At 37.5% G+C, this 15,108-nt stretch overlaps 1 protein-coding gene across 3 annotated transcripts in view; it reads right to left on the bottom strand.

Moving 5' to 3' along the window:
• HUNK (hormonally up-regulated Neu-associated kinase) overlaps window positions 1–15,108 on the bottom strand; it is a 72,164-nt gene that overhangs the window by 24,840 nt on the left and 32,216 nt on the right. For 2 of the 3 annotated variants that reach the window (XM_088144621.1, XM_088144622.1), the window contains exons 2-3: window positions 6,781–7,073; window positions 938–993 (exon numbers count right to left, since the gene is read on the bottom strand). In XM_088144621.1, the coding sequence (XP_088000747.1) occupies window positions 938–993; window positions 6,781–7,073 (349 nt within the window). Of the gene's footprint in view, window positions 1–937; window positions 994–6,780; window positions 7,074–13,892; window positions 13,937–15,108 lie in introns of all 3 variants that reach the window. The other variant, XM_088144623.1, reaches the window with a different exon arrangement.

Genomic DNA, 15,108 nt, shown 5'->3' with positions numbered 1-15,108 from the left:
ATATTGTGGAGTAATCAAACACCCCATTACAAGAACAAAAGCTATCAGATGTTGCTAATATAACTTTAAAATACTTCTACTCTCACCTAGCCATTAAACTAAGTTGTTGGCTGGCTGATGATATGTGTATTTTTCAATACACTCTTGAATGCTACTTCTTACATACAAATGTTGTATAGGTCTTTCCCAAATTGATGTCCTTTTCCCAAAGCTACTTAGCTAAACTGTCACCTCACAAGTGCCCTTAAACCATATCAGACAACGCTTTGTTTCCCAGATAGATTTTCTGGCCTAATTAGAGGCAGTAATGCCTCTGTTTTTAACTTTAAATTCACATTCACTGTTGCTACAAAATGAGTAAGCTTGGCAGAATTAAATCCATAGACAGATGTTCTATTTTCCTTTCAATGCCCCAAACTAGCATTAATGGGAATTTTACACAGTTAGTAATAGAAGACAACACATCTATGTAGAACGTGGATGATCAGTACAAACACTGCAGTTTAGAGGCACAGGAACAATCAGGAAACCATTGTTTTCTCAACCAACCTGTCATTCTAATTTTGCAGACAAACATTGATTGTACACTAACTTTTGCTCATACTATGTGAACAAGGACCCCATTTGATTGCAGTATCAAAAAGAGCCTCCTAAACTCTACGCCACTGAAATCTCTTAAAATAGGAAGCCAACTGGCAAAGGTAGATGTTTATTCTCCTTCTCAAAACATTCAGCATCTTAGAAGAAAAGGGTTTGATTGGTTTCACAAAAGATTTTTCTTATTTACTGTATTTTCTGTGTGTTTGTGAAGAAAGACCTGCATTATGCATAATCAAATAGTAAAAGTTTAATTTCTTAAAACCCAGGTACTACATTAATTTATGACAAAAATGCTGATTAATGACTGAGGACTACAATTACTACAAGACTTTCATACCAATAAGCTTGATATTGTTGTCTTCATCTAGCAAAAGATTTTCTATCTTCAGATCTCTGCAATATACAAATATATTAAATGAGATTTTAAACAATAGAACTTTTAATATTTTCAAATTTCATTAACAACAGTGATTATCTTTTTGTTCAAATTGGTATAATCTTTGGTTTTTATATAACTATGAAATAAAAATACATTTGTCAATATCTTCATAAAAATGCATAAATAGATCACAAAGTATGATCTGTTATTTTGAAGTTGATGTAACTCAAACACCTGTCTAAAGCAAGACTTTTAGCACAATTCAACAGGCTATTCTTCTACTTCATCTGACCTATCCTATACTGTCTAATATGAAGTCATGTTAATCTCAGAAAAACAAACATGTACAGTGTCTAAACAAAAAATGCAGTAAGTTTAATCATCCCCATAAAACTTTTATAAATAAAAATCTATTTCAGCTCTATCATAAATCTTCAAAAGATCACTTATGATCAAATATGCTGTTTATTCTTTATCTCTATCAAGGGTGGTCAATCTGAGACCCAAGGCTCCAGGCTGTCCCCCAATCATTTTTTTCTACACCTTCCAGGGGCAATAGGCTCCAGCCCCATGTTAGAGGCATATTCCATTAATTTGCATTGCTACTTCCTCACTGTATGTTTTGTGTTCCCCAAAAATGCTAGAAAAAGATGGCCAATACCTGCTTTTACTTGAATTCATGTACTGCAACAATGTAAATGAAAAGGTGTGAATGAAAAGATTAATTGGCTTCAGAGTGAAAGTTTAGGATATGTTGACCTCAAAAGTTAGCGGATCCAAATATCAATATACAGAAGACAAGCTAACTTGGATTTTTTCTTTAAAAAAAGCCATTCTTCAAGACTTTTGATATGAATGCTATTCTAGCAGTCATACTGCTCTAAATTAAAATTAGCAGTATGAGATTTCAAGAAATAAGAAACGAATGCCATGAAACAAATCTAAGATGCCTCAAATACTGATACCAAAAGCTGGCATCATAACTGGTTTTATTACTGTTTAACTGTTTCTATGGACTGTACATTTAGAACACAGTCTATGTGTTCTATATGCTTTATTACAAACATTACCTTCAGCACAACAGTTATTGGATGAGATAATTACTTGGATTGAACAGACAGAAAGTGGAAATGTCCTTTTTCTAGAACAGAACACTGATAGGTTTTTAGGTAAACTAAAAATTGCTCTTCTGAAGTTGTCTGAATAGAGAGGAAAGCACAAGTGCGAGGAGGAATTTTGCTCCCAATGCAAATAGCAAGTATGAAAGAGCAATTATCTCAGGATGGTAGCAAAGGAAAGAGATCATTCTCCTTGTTTGGCATAATGAAATAAAATAAAGGAAGTATTTCTTAGTCTAAATATTGTATATTCCTAATACGGTGATATATTTTAATAACTAGCTTTCAACAATCAAATCGATACACTGTACTGTACTTCATTCCAGTAAAGTGCTTAGCACAGTCAACTGGATGGAACAATTCCAATAACTCAGATAGTTCCCAATAAAAATTTACATCAAATCATGACATGTAACATTTATTACTGAAAATGATAAGCTCAGGAAATGCTCCTGAAGGGAAAACCTTATTTAAATGCGCACCAGGAACCACATGCTGAAAGCCACATTAATGCCAACTATTGCCTTTAATCACAATGGAAACAGTGCAACATATGGTACTATATATTACATCCAGAATACACAGACCTGTGTATTAATTAAATTTACATATCTAATATCATGTATTAAGTACCTTCAGGATGTATGTTGAACTACTAAACATAACAGTATGGTAAAGCCTGAATGAAAATAAACGAATCAGATATAAGACAAATATATTAGAAAGATTGTTGGGAAGCATTTTAACATTCCTGGTAACAAAATCAAAGTAGTAGGATAACCACTCTTAATTAATTCAGAAAGATGAAGAGAGGTCGTGATAGTTGGATTCACATTACAATTTGAGTGCATCAAGCTCATCTGGAGCAATTATTACTGATTTCATGCACATTACAGAAACACTTGGTTTACATTCCACTGTTTTTGCAGGCTACTAAATCTCATTATATACTGTAGACATCTCTGTAAATGAAAACACAGTATCTATCAAGTTTCTATCAATTAAGGTATCTGTTAAAGGTCTTAATTTTGAAATCTCATATACAGAAGTTAAGCTGTTAGTTTAAAAGTGATCTGATTATGTGTGATCAAGCTGATATCAGCTCTTAGCAACCACATAAATAGGTTTTCTCCATGATGATCTGTCTCTAACCTGGTGCTTTGGATCTTCCAATGGTGCACTGATCACCACTGTAACCGAGTCCTTCCACCTTGCTGTTGGTTGTCCTCTTCTTTGCTTTTCTTCCACTTTCCCTAGCATTAGAGCCTTCTCCAAAGAGCTAGGTCTTCATATAATATGTCAGAGGTATGATAATTTCATCCAGGTCATGTGCACCTTGAGTGAGAACTTGAGTTGATTTATTTGATGATCCATTTATTTCTTGGCTATCCACAGTATTCTCAGGAATCTTTTTCAACACCAAAGTTCAAAAGCGTCTTCTTCAAAGTCCAACTTTCACTTGCATAGAGTAACACAGGGAATACTATTACTTGCACTACTCAGACCTTTGTAGGTATAGACACATCACAGCATTTGAATATCTTTTACGAGGCTTTTATGGCTAGTCTACCAAGTGCTAATCTGTGGCATATTTCTTGACTCCTTGTTCCTTTATTACTGACAGTTGATCCCAAAAGGCAGAAGCTATCCACAACTTCAGTGTTTTGTCGGTTCCAAGGTTGGTTGCTGTACCTGTTGTCATTAGATTGGTCTTCTTTATATTTACTTAGTCCAATTTCTTCACTGTGCTCCTTGATTTTCATTACTAAAGCTTCCAAATAGCAAATATTTCAGCAATCAGAATGGTGTCATCAGCACAGCACAGGTTACTGATGTTTCATCCTCCAATTTTAAAACCTCACTAATGTTATTTGATTCTGGCATCCCAAATGCATGTTCAACATAAAGGTTGAATAAATAAGGGGAGAGTATACAGCCTTGTCTCACTCCTTTATCAACCTGGAGCCAGTCTGTTTTGCATGATCTGTCCATACTGTGGTTTTTTGACCTATATATGTGTTTCACACAGGGTCAATGAGATGTTCCGGGATCCCCATTTTTCTAAATACATTCCACAGCTTACATGATTGACAAAATCAACAGTCTTTCTATAATCAATGAAGTACATATTGACTTTTTCTTGGTATTCTTTGGTTTTCTCAATTATCCAACATGCATCAGCAATGTCTTGTGTTCCTCAGCCTTTTCTAAAGCCAGCTTGAACACTGGCATTTCCCTTTCTATGTAGGGCTCTAATCTGCATTCGATGATCCTAAAGATTATTTTGCTTGCATGTGAAATTAAAGATATTGAATGATAGCTTGCACTCTCTCTTTAGTCTACTTTCTTTGGCATTAAAAATAATCTACCATTCTGATAAGCATATCATGCTCACTTTTTCTTTCTGTATGTGCATACAGGTAGTCCTCACTTACTGAGTGCAACTGGGACTGGCAACTCCATTGCTAAGTGACGTGGTCATAAAGTGAAATGTCACATGACTGCACCAACTTATGTCATTAGTTCCAGCTGCAGTCATTAAGTGAATCACTCACGGACGTTAAATGCAGTGTCATGTGACCACAACTTGCGACTTCCTGCTGGCTTCCCCATGACTTTGCTCACCAGAAGTCAGCTGTGAAGGTCAGAAAAGGTGATCATATGATCAGAGACTGCTGTGACTGTCGTAAATGCACACCAGTTGCCAAGTACCTAAATAGCAATCATGTGATTGCAGGGACACTGGAACAGCTGCAACTTCAAGGACCGGTTGTAAATCTTTTTCAGCACCATCATAACTTTGAATGGTCACTGAACAACTGATTGGTAAGTGAGGACTACCTGTACTTACAATGCTACTGCCAGAGATCCTAAAGTAATTTCATGAACAGTACTGAATTTTGTCTCCCATATCCAATTCAAGTCTTAACAAGCAAAAAACTGAACTCCACTGTATATTGTCCTATTTCTCAAAACTCTGCTAGTAATTTGAATAATTAAGTCCAAGAAGATAATATGTATCTAGCTCCTCAATTAAAGAAACAGTGGAAAACAGATACACAGGAAGCAGTCTTTGCTACTGGAACATTATTAAATTCTTTTCCTTGACATTCTGACAGTAACTGCACTGAATATGATTGAATTAGTTTTAAAATTACTTTAAAAGTTGAGCATTTCCTGTGGGATGCTACTTCAAGACTTCAGCTTTGTTATCTTTGTTGTCCTTATTTCCTTTAGAAGCTTAAAATATTCATCCTTGTTTTTACAATATGAAGGTTTGTTGAAATACCTTCTGAAAAGATGTTTCAAGATTGTTTTTTCTGCCAGAAACTGAGAAAACAAATTCTATCAAACTTGAATATGCACTTTTTGATGGTGCTCAATCACATTCCAAAGCTTACTTTATCGGCAGAGTCTTTGTCACAGTTTTTGTCAATAAAAGTATGCACAATATACTTTAAGCAGAGATTCTCAGAAACTCCGAGTATTTCATGAATACTTGTTTCCCATTAGGTAAATACAAACAGATTGCATTTTCAATGTAATCTGCAAACTAGCAATTAGGTTTCAAAATGTCTTTCTGACATCAAATTGCTTGGGCAAATAGGGGTTAAATTACACATAACTACATTTGTCTGCTTAACTGAAATACTGCTAATTCAGGCAAACGACTTATAGCCCTACAGTGTGATTGAAACTCCCATCACCTGTCACAATTTACCTTGCTAACCTGTGACAATAGCTGATAGGAGTTAGGAGTCCAACAACACCTGAGTAATAATGCCCTTCCCTACCATAGTGCTTGGAAAAAACATATCCTTGAAACCCACCTGAAACTTCACCTCCATTGGAATTCTGAGTCTGCATCATTCCATAAAAAGGTCAATTCACGTTAGTTTGGTTTGCAGTCAACACTAAACTATAATTTAATGTTATATGCTATCTAACAGAAACATGGTGAGCATGCTATACCATAAACAACTTTCATTATGGCTTACTATGATGAATAATTTAGCCCACTGTGCCATAGCTCTGAAATACTGAACCTGCCCCTTCCACCTCCAGAGGATTGTGGGATTCTGATGAAATTGCCTATCAGGCAGCCACAACCTTCCACTGTAGTAGCCTGCAGACTGAGATTTCACTTTGGGGACATTGGTAACAATGGGAGCTTTTTCCTATTCAAAGACACAGAGTAGTGGATGGAGGCAGCCAAGACCTTGCTCAGAAAGAAAAATCTGCAGTTCAAATTGGATTATTTTCACCATTCCTAGAATTAAGTTTTTTAATAAAACCCTCAAGTGGGTGCAAAGTATACTATTAATATGTGTAGATAAACCAGATTAAAAAGAACAAGAACAAAATTGTCTATAACAAAAGAAGAAGAAAATACCTTGCAGGATTTCTTTTGATTGATTTATACAATATCTTATTTTTCATTATAAATATTTTCTCATCTCACTGAGTTTTACCATAGTCACCAGCACTAGGACCTGAAGCAGATATGGTGAAGAGGAGTAAAAAATAGCCATGCTGGGTTGGAATTCTGAGAGTTGCAATCCCAATACATCTGGAGGGCATCAATATGCAGAAGACTAATAACAAGTGGAAAAAATTTCTTCTTACCATCCCATGGATTATTCCAAAGACATGAAATAAGTAATGACCATAAAAGTACCTTACCTGTGAACAACCCCTGCCCGATGTAGATGTTCAACCGCTAATATAAGCTGTCGGATATATTTGCGTGCTTCATGTTCTTCCAACCTCTTCTTCTCATATATTTTGTGCATTAGGTTGCCTCCTGGGCATAGTTCCATGACAAGGTAGTAACTATTTTCAGTTTCTAAGATATCCAGCAGCTGAGCAATGTTAGGATGACGAATCATTTGCTGGATCTGGCCTTCCCGCCTCAGATTCTTGGTGACATAGGTGTCCTTTTTGGCTCTTTTCTTATCAATAACCTTCACTGCCACCTAGTAAGAAACAAAAAATTGGCATGGTTTTTTAAAACAGTTTTAAATTATGGCATCTTCTTAATTCACAATAGAAAAAAACAGGTGAAAATGTAATATTTAAATTTAATATTTAATTGTAATGTTCATCCCATCCTCACATCATAAAAGAATTAAAACTTGTTAAACAAAAGTACTAGTTTTTGAATGATGCAGTTTATGTATTTCTAGATACAATCTCCATTTTCTTTTTTCCTTCCTGGAAAGTGTCCACAGATTTGTATCTACTGCAAATTATCTCATCAGATAGTACTCATCTAAGTACTACATGAGGGATGTCTGTTTATACAAAGTTGCAGTAATTTGTCTAGACAAAAACTGGTTTATGAAAAATATGTTTGCATATAAAAAACTGTATACCATAAATGGCCATCATTTATGTACAAGTCAGAAATGACATTATTAAATAAATAACTATTGAAAAGAATCAGATTTTCAACAATAACAAAAATATAATGCACTCAAAACACGATTCTTTTAATCCTTCTCAGTGAAAAACCACTTATCTGAGCAGAAAGTCTGTTCCCATTTAGAGAGTCAGAAAAAGAGGGGTGTTCAACCAAATCTTTCAGAGAAAAGTGTTCCACAATTTAGATATGGGCACAGAGAAAGCTTTTTCTCATCCCTAACCAAGCTTCCAGTATACACAGGTCAGAGATAAATGCCTCTCTGTCAGATTTCAGGTCACAGATACAGTGGTGCTTAAAGGTTTGTGAGAATAAGTAGTCTGTAAAACATCCTGGACCTAAACCATTCAGATTTTTAAAAGATCATCATTAACATTTCCAATTGTTTCCATCCAACATTGCCTGGAAACCAACTAATAATTTATAATACATATAATATGTATATTATTATACGCATAATACATATCAAAAGCAAGAGCATACCAGGATTCTCACTGCTACTCTTTGGGACAATGGCAGTATATGAAGGCTCTTCAAAGCTCATGGAGCATAAGCTACAATAAACTAATGTAGCATTGTATTGTTGAAGGCTTTCACGGTCGGAATACGATGGCTGATGTGGGTCTTCTGGGCCGTGTGGCCATGTTCTAGAAGTTTTGGTTCCTAACGTTTCGCCAGCATCTGTGACTGGCATCTTCAGAGGACAGGAGCATAGACAGGAGTGGTTCTCTCTGTGCCCAGGATGATGTGACCCTTTGTCTGTGCTCTTGTTCTCTGAAGATACCGGTCACAGATGCTGGCGAAACGTTAGGAACCAAAACTTCCAGAACATGGCCACACAGCCCAGAAGACCCACATCAGCCATCATATAGCATTGCCAAGACCTCTACTGTTATGGCCAGCTTGAATAAGCATGGCATAATTGATGTACCAGATTATACAGCGTAAGGGCACTTCTAGCTACAGCCACCACTTAAACATCCAGGTTCAAAGCAGAGTAAGATGTACTCCAAAGTGTAAACCTTCACGGAATATACTAATTCTGTTAGAACAATATGAGGCAGGGAAGTGATAAAATGTCAGGACAGAGGACAGAATTTAATCTCTTTAACTTCAATTGCAGTAATCTTGTTTACATAAATGTAACCTGGCAAGAAGTCCATCACTGTGTCTTCTATAAATTGCTTCTACCAGTGACTAACATTCTGATTACTTTTCTAAGAAACAACTTGCCAAAATAATGAAAGTAAATATTAATCTACACCAGAAAGTAGTTCTTGGAAATTGCTTCTGGAATTAACTATAGGAGTTGTTGATGTCGTGCAGCCTGAACTAATCTTCCAACCAGTGTCCTATGCTTGGGAATGAATAATAAATCTCTGCAGATCCAGAGTGAAAAGTTGCCTGGATGAGATGGGTTGGGGGGAACAGTACTGGGAGAGAGGCAACAAGCTGGTCCTCTGACAAGACATAAAGAACTGAGCAATACTGCAATTAGCTTCACTTTTAATGAAAGGATCAAAGTAATGCACATAAAGTTGTTCCATAATGTAATTGTGCAACATGCTAGTGCATTAACATTGTTTCAACAAGCTGAATTTTTGTAATTTTACAAAAGTTCAGAAAGAAAATCAGAACTTCTATGCATGTATTAAGCAGAAGATGGATTCAGATAACTGATAATATTAAACCTCAAGCTGACTATTTAAACATGCAGTAGCTCTACCACAAAAAAGAGTTTGAAGTTGTTCCACATAGTTAACTATCATGTGACTCCATTGTGCCTTAACCAAAGAAATTGGCCCTGCATATCCTTTTGAAGATGAGTGTCACACATTTAAAAAAATTATTCTTAGGATTTAATCTGCTGAAAGCAAATTAATTTATCCATACTAGAAGACTGTTCCTCGTTGGCAGGAGGAGGAAGTAGAGTTGCAGGGGGAACTAGAAAGAGTACATTGTCTTTCAGTCCATGGGAAACACCACAGGAAGAAAAACAAATATTATTTGAAAAGTTTGATGAATCATGTCTTCCCCAAACTTAATAGCATCCACTTTATTAAACGATTTAGGATGCAAATTTAGAAAATGCCTTCTCCAACTTGGTTTCCTCAAGACCCAAAATTCTGAAAGCTAATGAACAATTGGGAGGATATCTGGGTCCCCAGTTTGAGAGAAATGTTTTTTATACACGGTGGGCAGATATGGTCTGTTATAGCTGAATACCTATCAAATAGCAAATCACCTTATACACATTAAACAATGCTCTTAAGAGTTTGTAAAATTACTTTAAGTGAAAGGTGGTCTTAGGTGATAGCGATATTTGCTAAGGAAGATGTTTAAATCACATTCAATAATTTTCTTTAACTAACAATAGCATGTTATGCGCTGAAAACTGCAACCCTGGAAAATACTAATTTTTGTTTCATTTTTCACAACTAGTTCAGCTACAACTTTACATATTACAATTTTTATGTGGCATTGGCTATGTGCAGATAATCAAGATCTCACGTTATTTTCTGTAAATAACTTATCTTTAAAATGGAAGGGTCATCTTAGTTTGGCTGTGAATATGGCAATAGAAACTGGTGAACTTTTTGTCTACTCTTCTTTTGCAGGATTGTCTTAAATTAAGGATCCATGTTTCTTTTAGATAAATACATCATTTCCCCCTTTTCTTTAAACAGATGACAATACTTTGAACTAAAATGGCTACAAAATCAAATTATTAACTATCTCAGTTGTAATGAAAGTCAAAGATGTATCTATGGAAACAAACATGCTTGAATATGGTTAGTTCAGAGTGTAGGCATGTTTTTCCCCTTTCAAGTTTTACAAATGGCACATTTGGTTTTCTAGATGCGCAATTTAACATCTCCACTTCAATGGAAATAGAGCTTTCAAATGTGCAGTCATGTCTTATTACTATATTTTGACCATAATGGTCAACTGCTAGGTATGCACAATTGCTTTTCTTTTGTATCAAAAAATAGAAGTTAAAAGTAGCACTTTGGTTACTAAGAAGGAATGCATACAGCTAATTAATTTGCCTCACCATTCGTAACGAAGTTCAAGTGGATAGGGGAAAGGCAATCCTGAAATGAAAGAGTTTGTCTTACTTGGAGTGTTCTTGTTCCTTATACAGTACTGTCAGAACTGCCTTTTCCTTATATTCATTATGCCTAACTTATTTTTAGTTCCAATAAAAAATTCAAGTCATGGTGTTTTGTAAAATAGCTTGCTGGTGGGAAACAAAACACTGGTTTCTGTAATTACATTGAGAAAAGACTTTAAAAAGCAGGCACAAGTTCACTGCAAATTACATTGACATACAAATTATTGAAAGCAGGTCATTTTATAAAAAGCACAAAGTTCTGTGTGTGTCTAAAAGTATATTTAAATCTTTTCTTGAACAAGTCTTAATAATCTTCTTATTAAAGTATATTTTAATATGCATGAACAAAAATAAGTAACTTCTTTTACAAATACTACATGTTATTTCCCAGTGAGGACAATCTGAAACTGGAGGATTACAGAACACTAGCCTGCCATTGTCATGCCCAGCAGTGCATACTGGAACCCTAAACGGAAATTCAAGTGTGGATTGCATTTACAGGGGAAATGTTTTAATGTTGCTATAGAATAGCATGAAACATAACAGTCTCTCTCCATGGTCTGAAGAAAGCTAGTGAGTTTTCCAGAAACAATTTTTCAGAAGGCGCCAAAACATTTCTTATCAATGTTGGGCTCCAAACCTGTAAACCTAAAAACCTATAATCCTTGTCAATTATGGGAATTATCACAAGTAATATAAAGAAAGGAAGAGAATCATACTTCATAGGAAAAAGCAGATGGAGAAACACATAGCCCTGGTCTGGAAGAGAGCAGTTACTGCTTTCCTGCAACTCGTTGAAAGTACTTAAAAAAGCAATGTAACCTATTACTCATACCAGTATCCATGGGAGTCCTTCAACACTGGCTAGATGAGACAAGGGTACTGTAGTATGACAGGGAGCTAAATGAATATACAGATAGTCCTCAACTTATGACCACTTGGTCAGCAACTATTAGAAATTACAATGGCGCTGAACAAATGGTGATTACGACCAGTCCTCAGAATTCCAGCCATCCCAGCATCCCTGCAGTCACATGATCGCAATTTAGGTGCTTGGCAACTGGCTTGCACTTACGACTGGTTGCAGTGCCCTGCAATCACGTAATCACCATTTGCAACCTTCCCTGCTGACTTCCCCAGAAAGTCAATGGGAAAGCCGGCAGGGAAGGTTGCAAGTTGCTGGAGCCCACCCGCACACCTTTTCCCAGGCCCTCTGTGCTCGTACCTCATCAGACACTCACGCACCCCCATGTACCCTCTACTCTTGCACCCTCCCCAAGCCTCGCTGTGCCTCTCACCTTTATGCACACTCCCTGAACCTTGCCGCACCCCCTTGTGCTCTCCCCCACCTAGCAGCAGCTGCTTACTTGCCTGCTGCCCTGCTTGAGAGCCACCTGGGATTTGCAACTTTCTGCTGGCTTCCTCACTGACTTGGTTGTGGGAAGCTGACAAGAAGTTGCCTTGCCTAAGACCTTGAGATTCGGTTAACAGTGGCAAGTGTGACTGCAGGGACTGCCGTTGCTAAGTGATGCGGTTGTGCTTTATGACTGCATCACTTAGTGATGGAAATTCTGGTCTCAATTGCCGTTGTAAGTCAAGGACCATCTGTAGTTGCCATCTGAAATAATTTAAATATTTTGTCAGCTTGAGAATAATTTCCATAAATATTTTTCTTTTAATTTCTCCACGACTGCACCTAAATTATCCACTTAAGAAGCCTCCTAGCTGCAATGCCCACTTCCCCTTCTAAAGTACCCCCTCCTCTTGTGCATGCATCCCAGGTGCATCCTTGAACTCCACCTCTTCCTCCATATTTTTTTAATAGATGTTCGTATCAAAGCATTTTCCCAGGATACTGGTCTTTTTTTCTCCACTCCCTTCTCTGCCCTGCAGTCAATATCACAACTGATCACTGAAGTATTTACAGGCTTGGTAGAAAAGTTATTATTTGTATTTGTCTTCAGTGATGGTAAAGATAATGCATCTTTACCACCACTATGGCCATCTGACTCAAATGAACTGCCTGTTTGAAAGGACTGTCAGAACCTGGTTGAACAGAAAAAGCATGGAGTTCTTTCATGACAGCTTTAAGGAGCTTGTACATCATTGACAGAAATGACCAGACATGGGCAAGAGCCCATATTAGCGATTACCTTGTGGTGTTAAGGGTGGCAAAATATTTCTACACCGTCTGCTGATAGCCATCCAACTGTTCAGGGTGACCCAGTCCCTATTGGGTAGGGAGGACCCCTCAGAATATCTGTTGAGCCACTGTGAGGATTATTTAGGCTGTCTGGCAGATATAGTTGCTCAGATCTGCTTTGCCTTGGACAAAGCAGGCTGAGGTGCCTGGGGCATGATCTGGTGGTACAAACTGGGATGAGTTTGACTCGGTGACTCCTAAGGAAGTAGACAAGGCTCTCTGTACTGTTAGCTCAGCCCATCTATTTACTGGATCTGGGTTCTTCCTGGGTCATGAAAGTGGCAGAAGTGGTGACATGTGGTTGAGTCCATGTTGTGGTATTGGCCTCCTTGACAGAGGAGTGGTGCCTCCAGCCTTGAAAGAGATGGTGATGTACTCAAGGGGCCGTCCTTGGACTCAACAGTTTTGGCAACCAGTCTCCAACCTTCCCTTTTTGGGGAAATTTATTGAGAAGATGGTCAGTCTGCAGCTGATGAGAACCCTGGAGGAAACAGATTACCTGTTTCAGTCAGGTTTCAGGCTGGGATTTAGTACTGAGAAAGCTTTGGTCATGCTTGTAGATGACCTGTGGTGGAGCTGGAATGGTGGTGGTACATCCATCCTTGCGCTCCTTGATCTCCCAGCAGCTTTCAATACCGTTGATTATAGTATCCTTCTAAGCTGGCTCCATGGGTTGGGGATTGGGGACACCATTTTATGGTGGTTTGTTTTTCACTGAGGTTGGTTCCAGTTGGTATTGGCTGGGGGAAAAAGACTCATGCCCTGGTCACCTCATGGCTTGATTACTGCAATGCACTCTACATGGGGCGGCCCTTGGAGACCACCCAGAAGCTTCAACTGGGCTAAAAGGAGGCTTCAATCATCCTCACCAAAGGCCTGGGTAAACAGCCAGGTCTTCAAGGCCCTTTGAAACACAGGGTGTGGTCTGTTTGGAACTTAAGGGAATCTCATTCCAGAGGGCAGGCACTGCAACAGAGAAGGTGTGCTTCCGGGGTCCTATAAATGTCATTGCTTACAGAAGGAAACGAAAAATGAACATTAACTGTTGTACTTACAGTTGCTCAGCCTTGACACTCCTTAACAGTGTTTGATGGAACGTCTACAAAAATATGATTTGGTGTTGGGTTACTGAATTAATAAAGAGAAAACTCAAATGTTCACATGGAATTTGGCACAGGATGAAAACCAATTTGTGTACCAAATCACAGGCTTTAATACTGCTGCTAAGGTTAAATATTTAGGAATTTTCTTGACAAAATCAATAGAGATCCATTTAAGAATACAGGTAGTCCTCGGTTAACGACTGCCCTGTTTAGAGACTGTTTGAACTTACAATAGTGCTAAAGAAGTAGCTCTACAACAGGTCCTCAAATTTACAACTGCTGCAGTGTCCCTGGGGTCATGTGATTATCATTCGGGCACTCCAGATCCAGTGCACATTTATGATGGTCTCAGTATCCTGTAGTCATGTGATTGCCATTTGTGAAGCTTCACAGCTGGCTTCCAACAAGCAAAGTCAATGGAGAAACTGGCAGTAAGTTGCAAGTTGTGGTTACATGATGCCATACTTAATGACCGCAGCAGAACTGATACTATAAGTCCGGCGCAGTCATGTTTCACTTAACCACCATGTCGCTTAGCGACAGAGTTGGTGATCCCAATTGCAGTCGTTAAGTGAGGACTACCTGCAATTATTTACAACTTAGAAAAATATATTTCTAGATGAGAAAAATTAAACCCGTCATGGTTAGGAAGAACTGTAGCTATTAAAATGAGTATCTTACCAAGACTAAGCATTCTATTTCAAATTATTCCAGTTTTTATGAGAATAAGGTATTAAATGACTGGCACAGACAAGTAATGAATTATATATGGTTCAATGAAAAGCAAGATTAAATTGAATAATTTGCATGATTCAAGAGAATGAGGTAGTCTAGCAGCTCTGGATTTCAGGCTGTATGTTATCTGTTTAATCATTTTCAGAATGGATTGTATCTCCCTATGGTTTCATTATCTCCATGGAAGGGGTAGGTCTCCCAGAGGGGTTGCACAAATATATCTGGGTTGATAGAGAAATAAACAACTTATAAGAGACCAGGCAGTATTAAATAATCTACTGAATGTCTGGCATAAATAGAGGAAAACCAAGTCTGGATTTCTCCCCCTCTTGCTTATCTTATCAAATATCTACTTTTTCAAAGATGAAGTTTCTAAGAGATTTGCTCTGTGGAAAGACAACTTGTTTAGATTGCAAAATTTTATTGTAAACAT

Source organism: Python bivittatus, unplaced genomic scaffold, assembly GCF_059951505.1.
Source record: "Python bivittatus isolate LINGU-HERP-01145 unplaced genomic scaffold, Pbiv_v1 ctg000350_np1212, whole genome shotgun sequence".
Classification (NCBI taxonomy): domain Eukaryota; kingdom Metazoa; phylum Chordata; class Lepidosauria; order Squamata; family Pythonidae; genus Python; species Python bivittatus.
The sequence above is the reverse complement of the archived record's forward strand: the minus strand, read 5'-3'. Positions and strand labels throughout refer to the sequence as shown.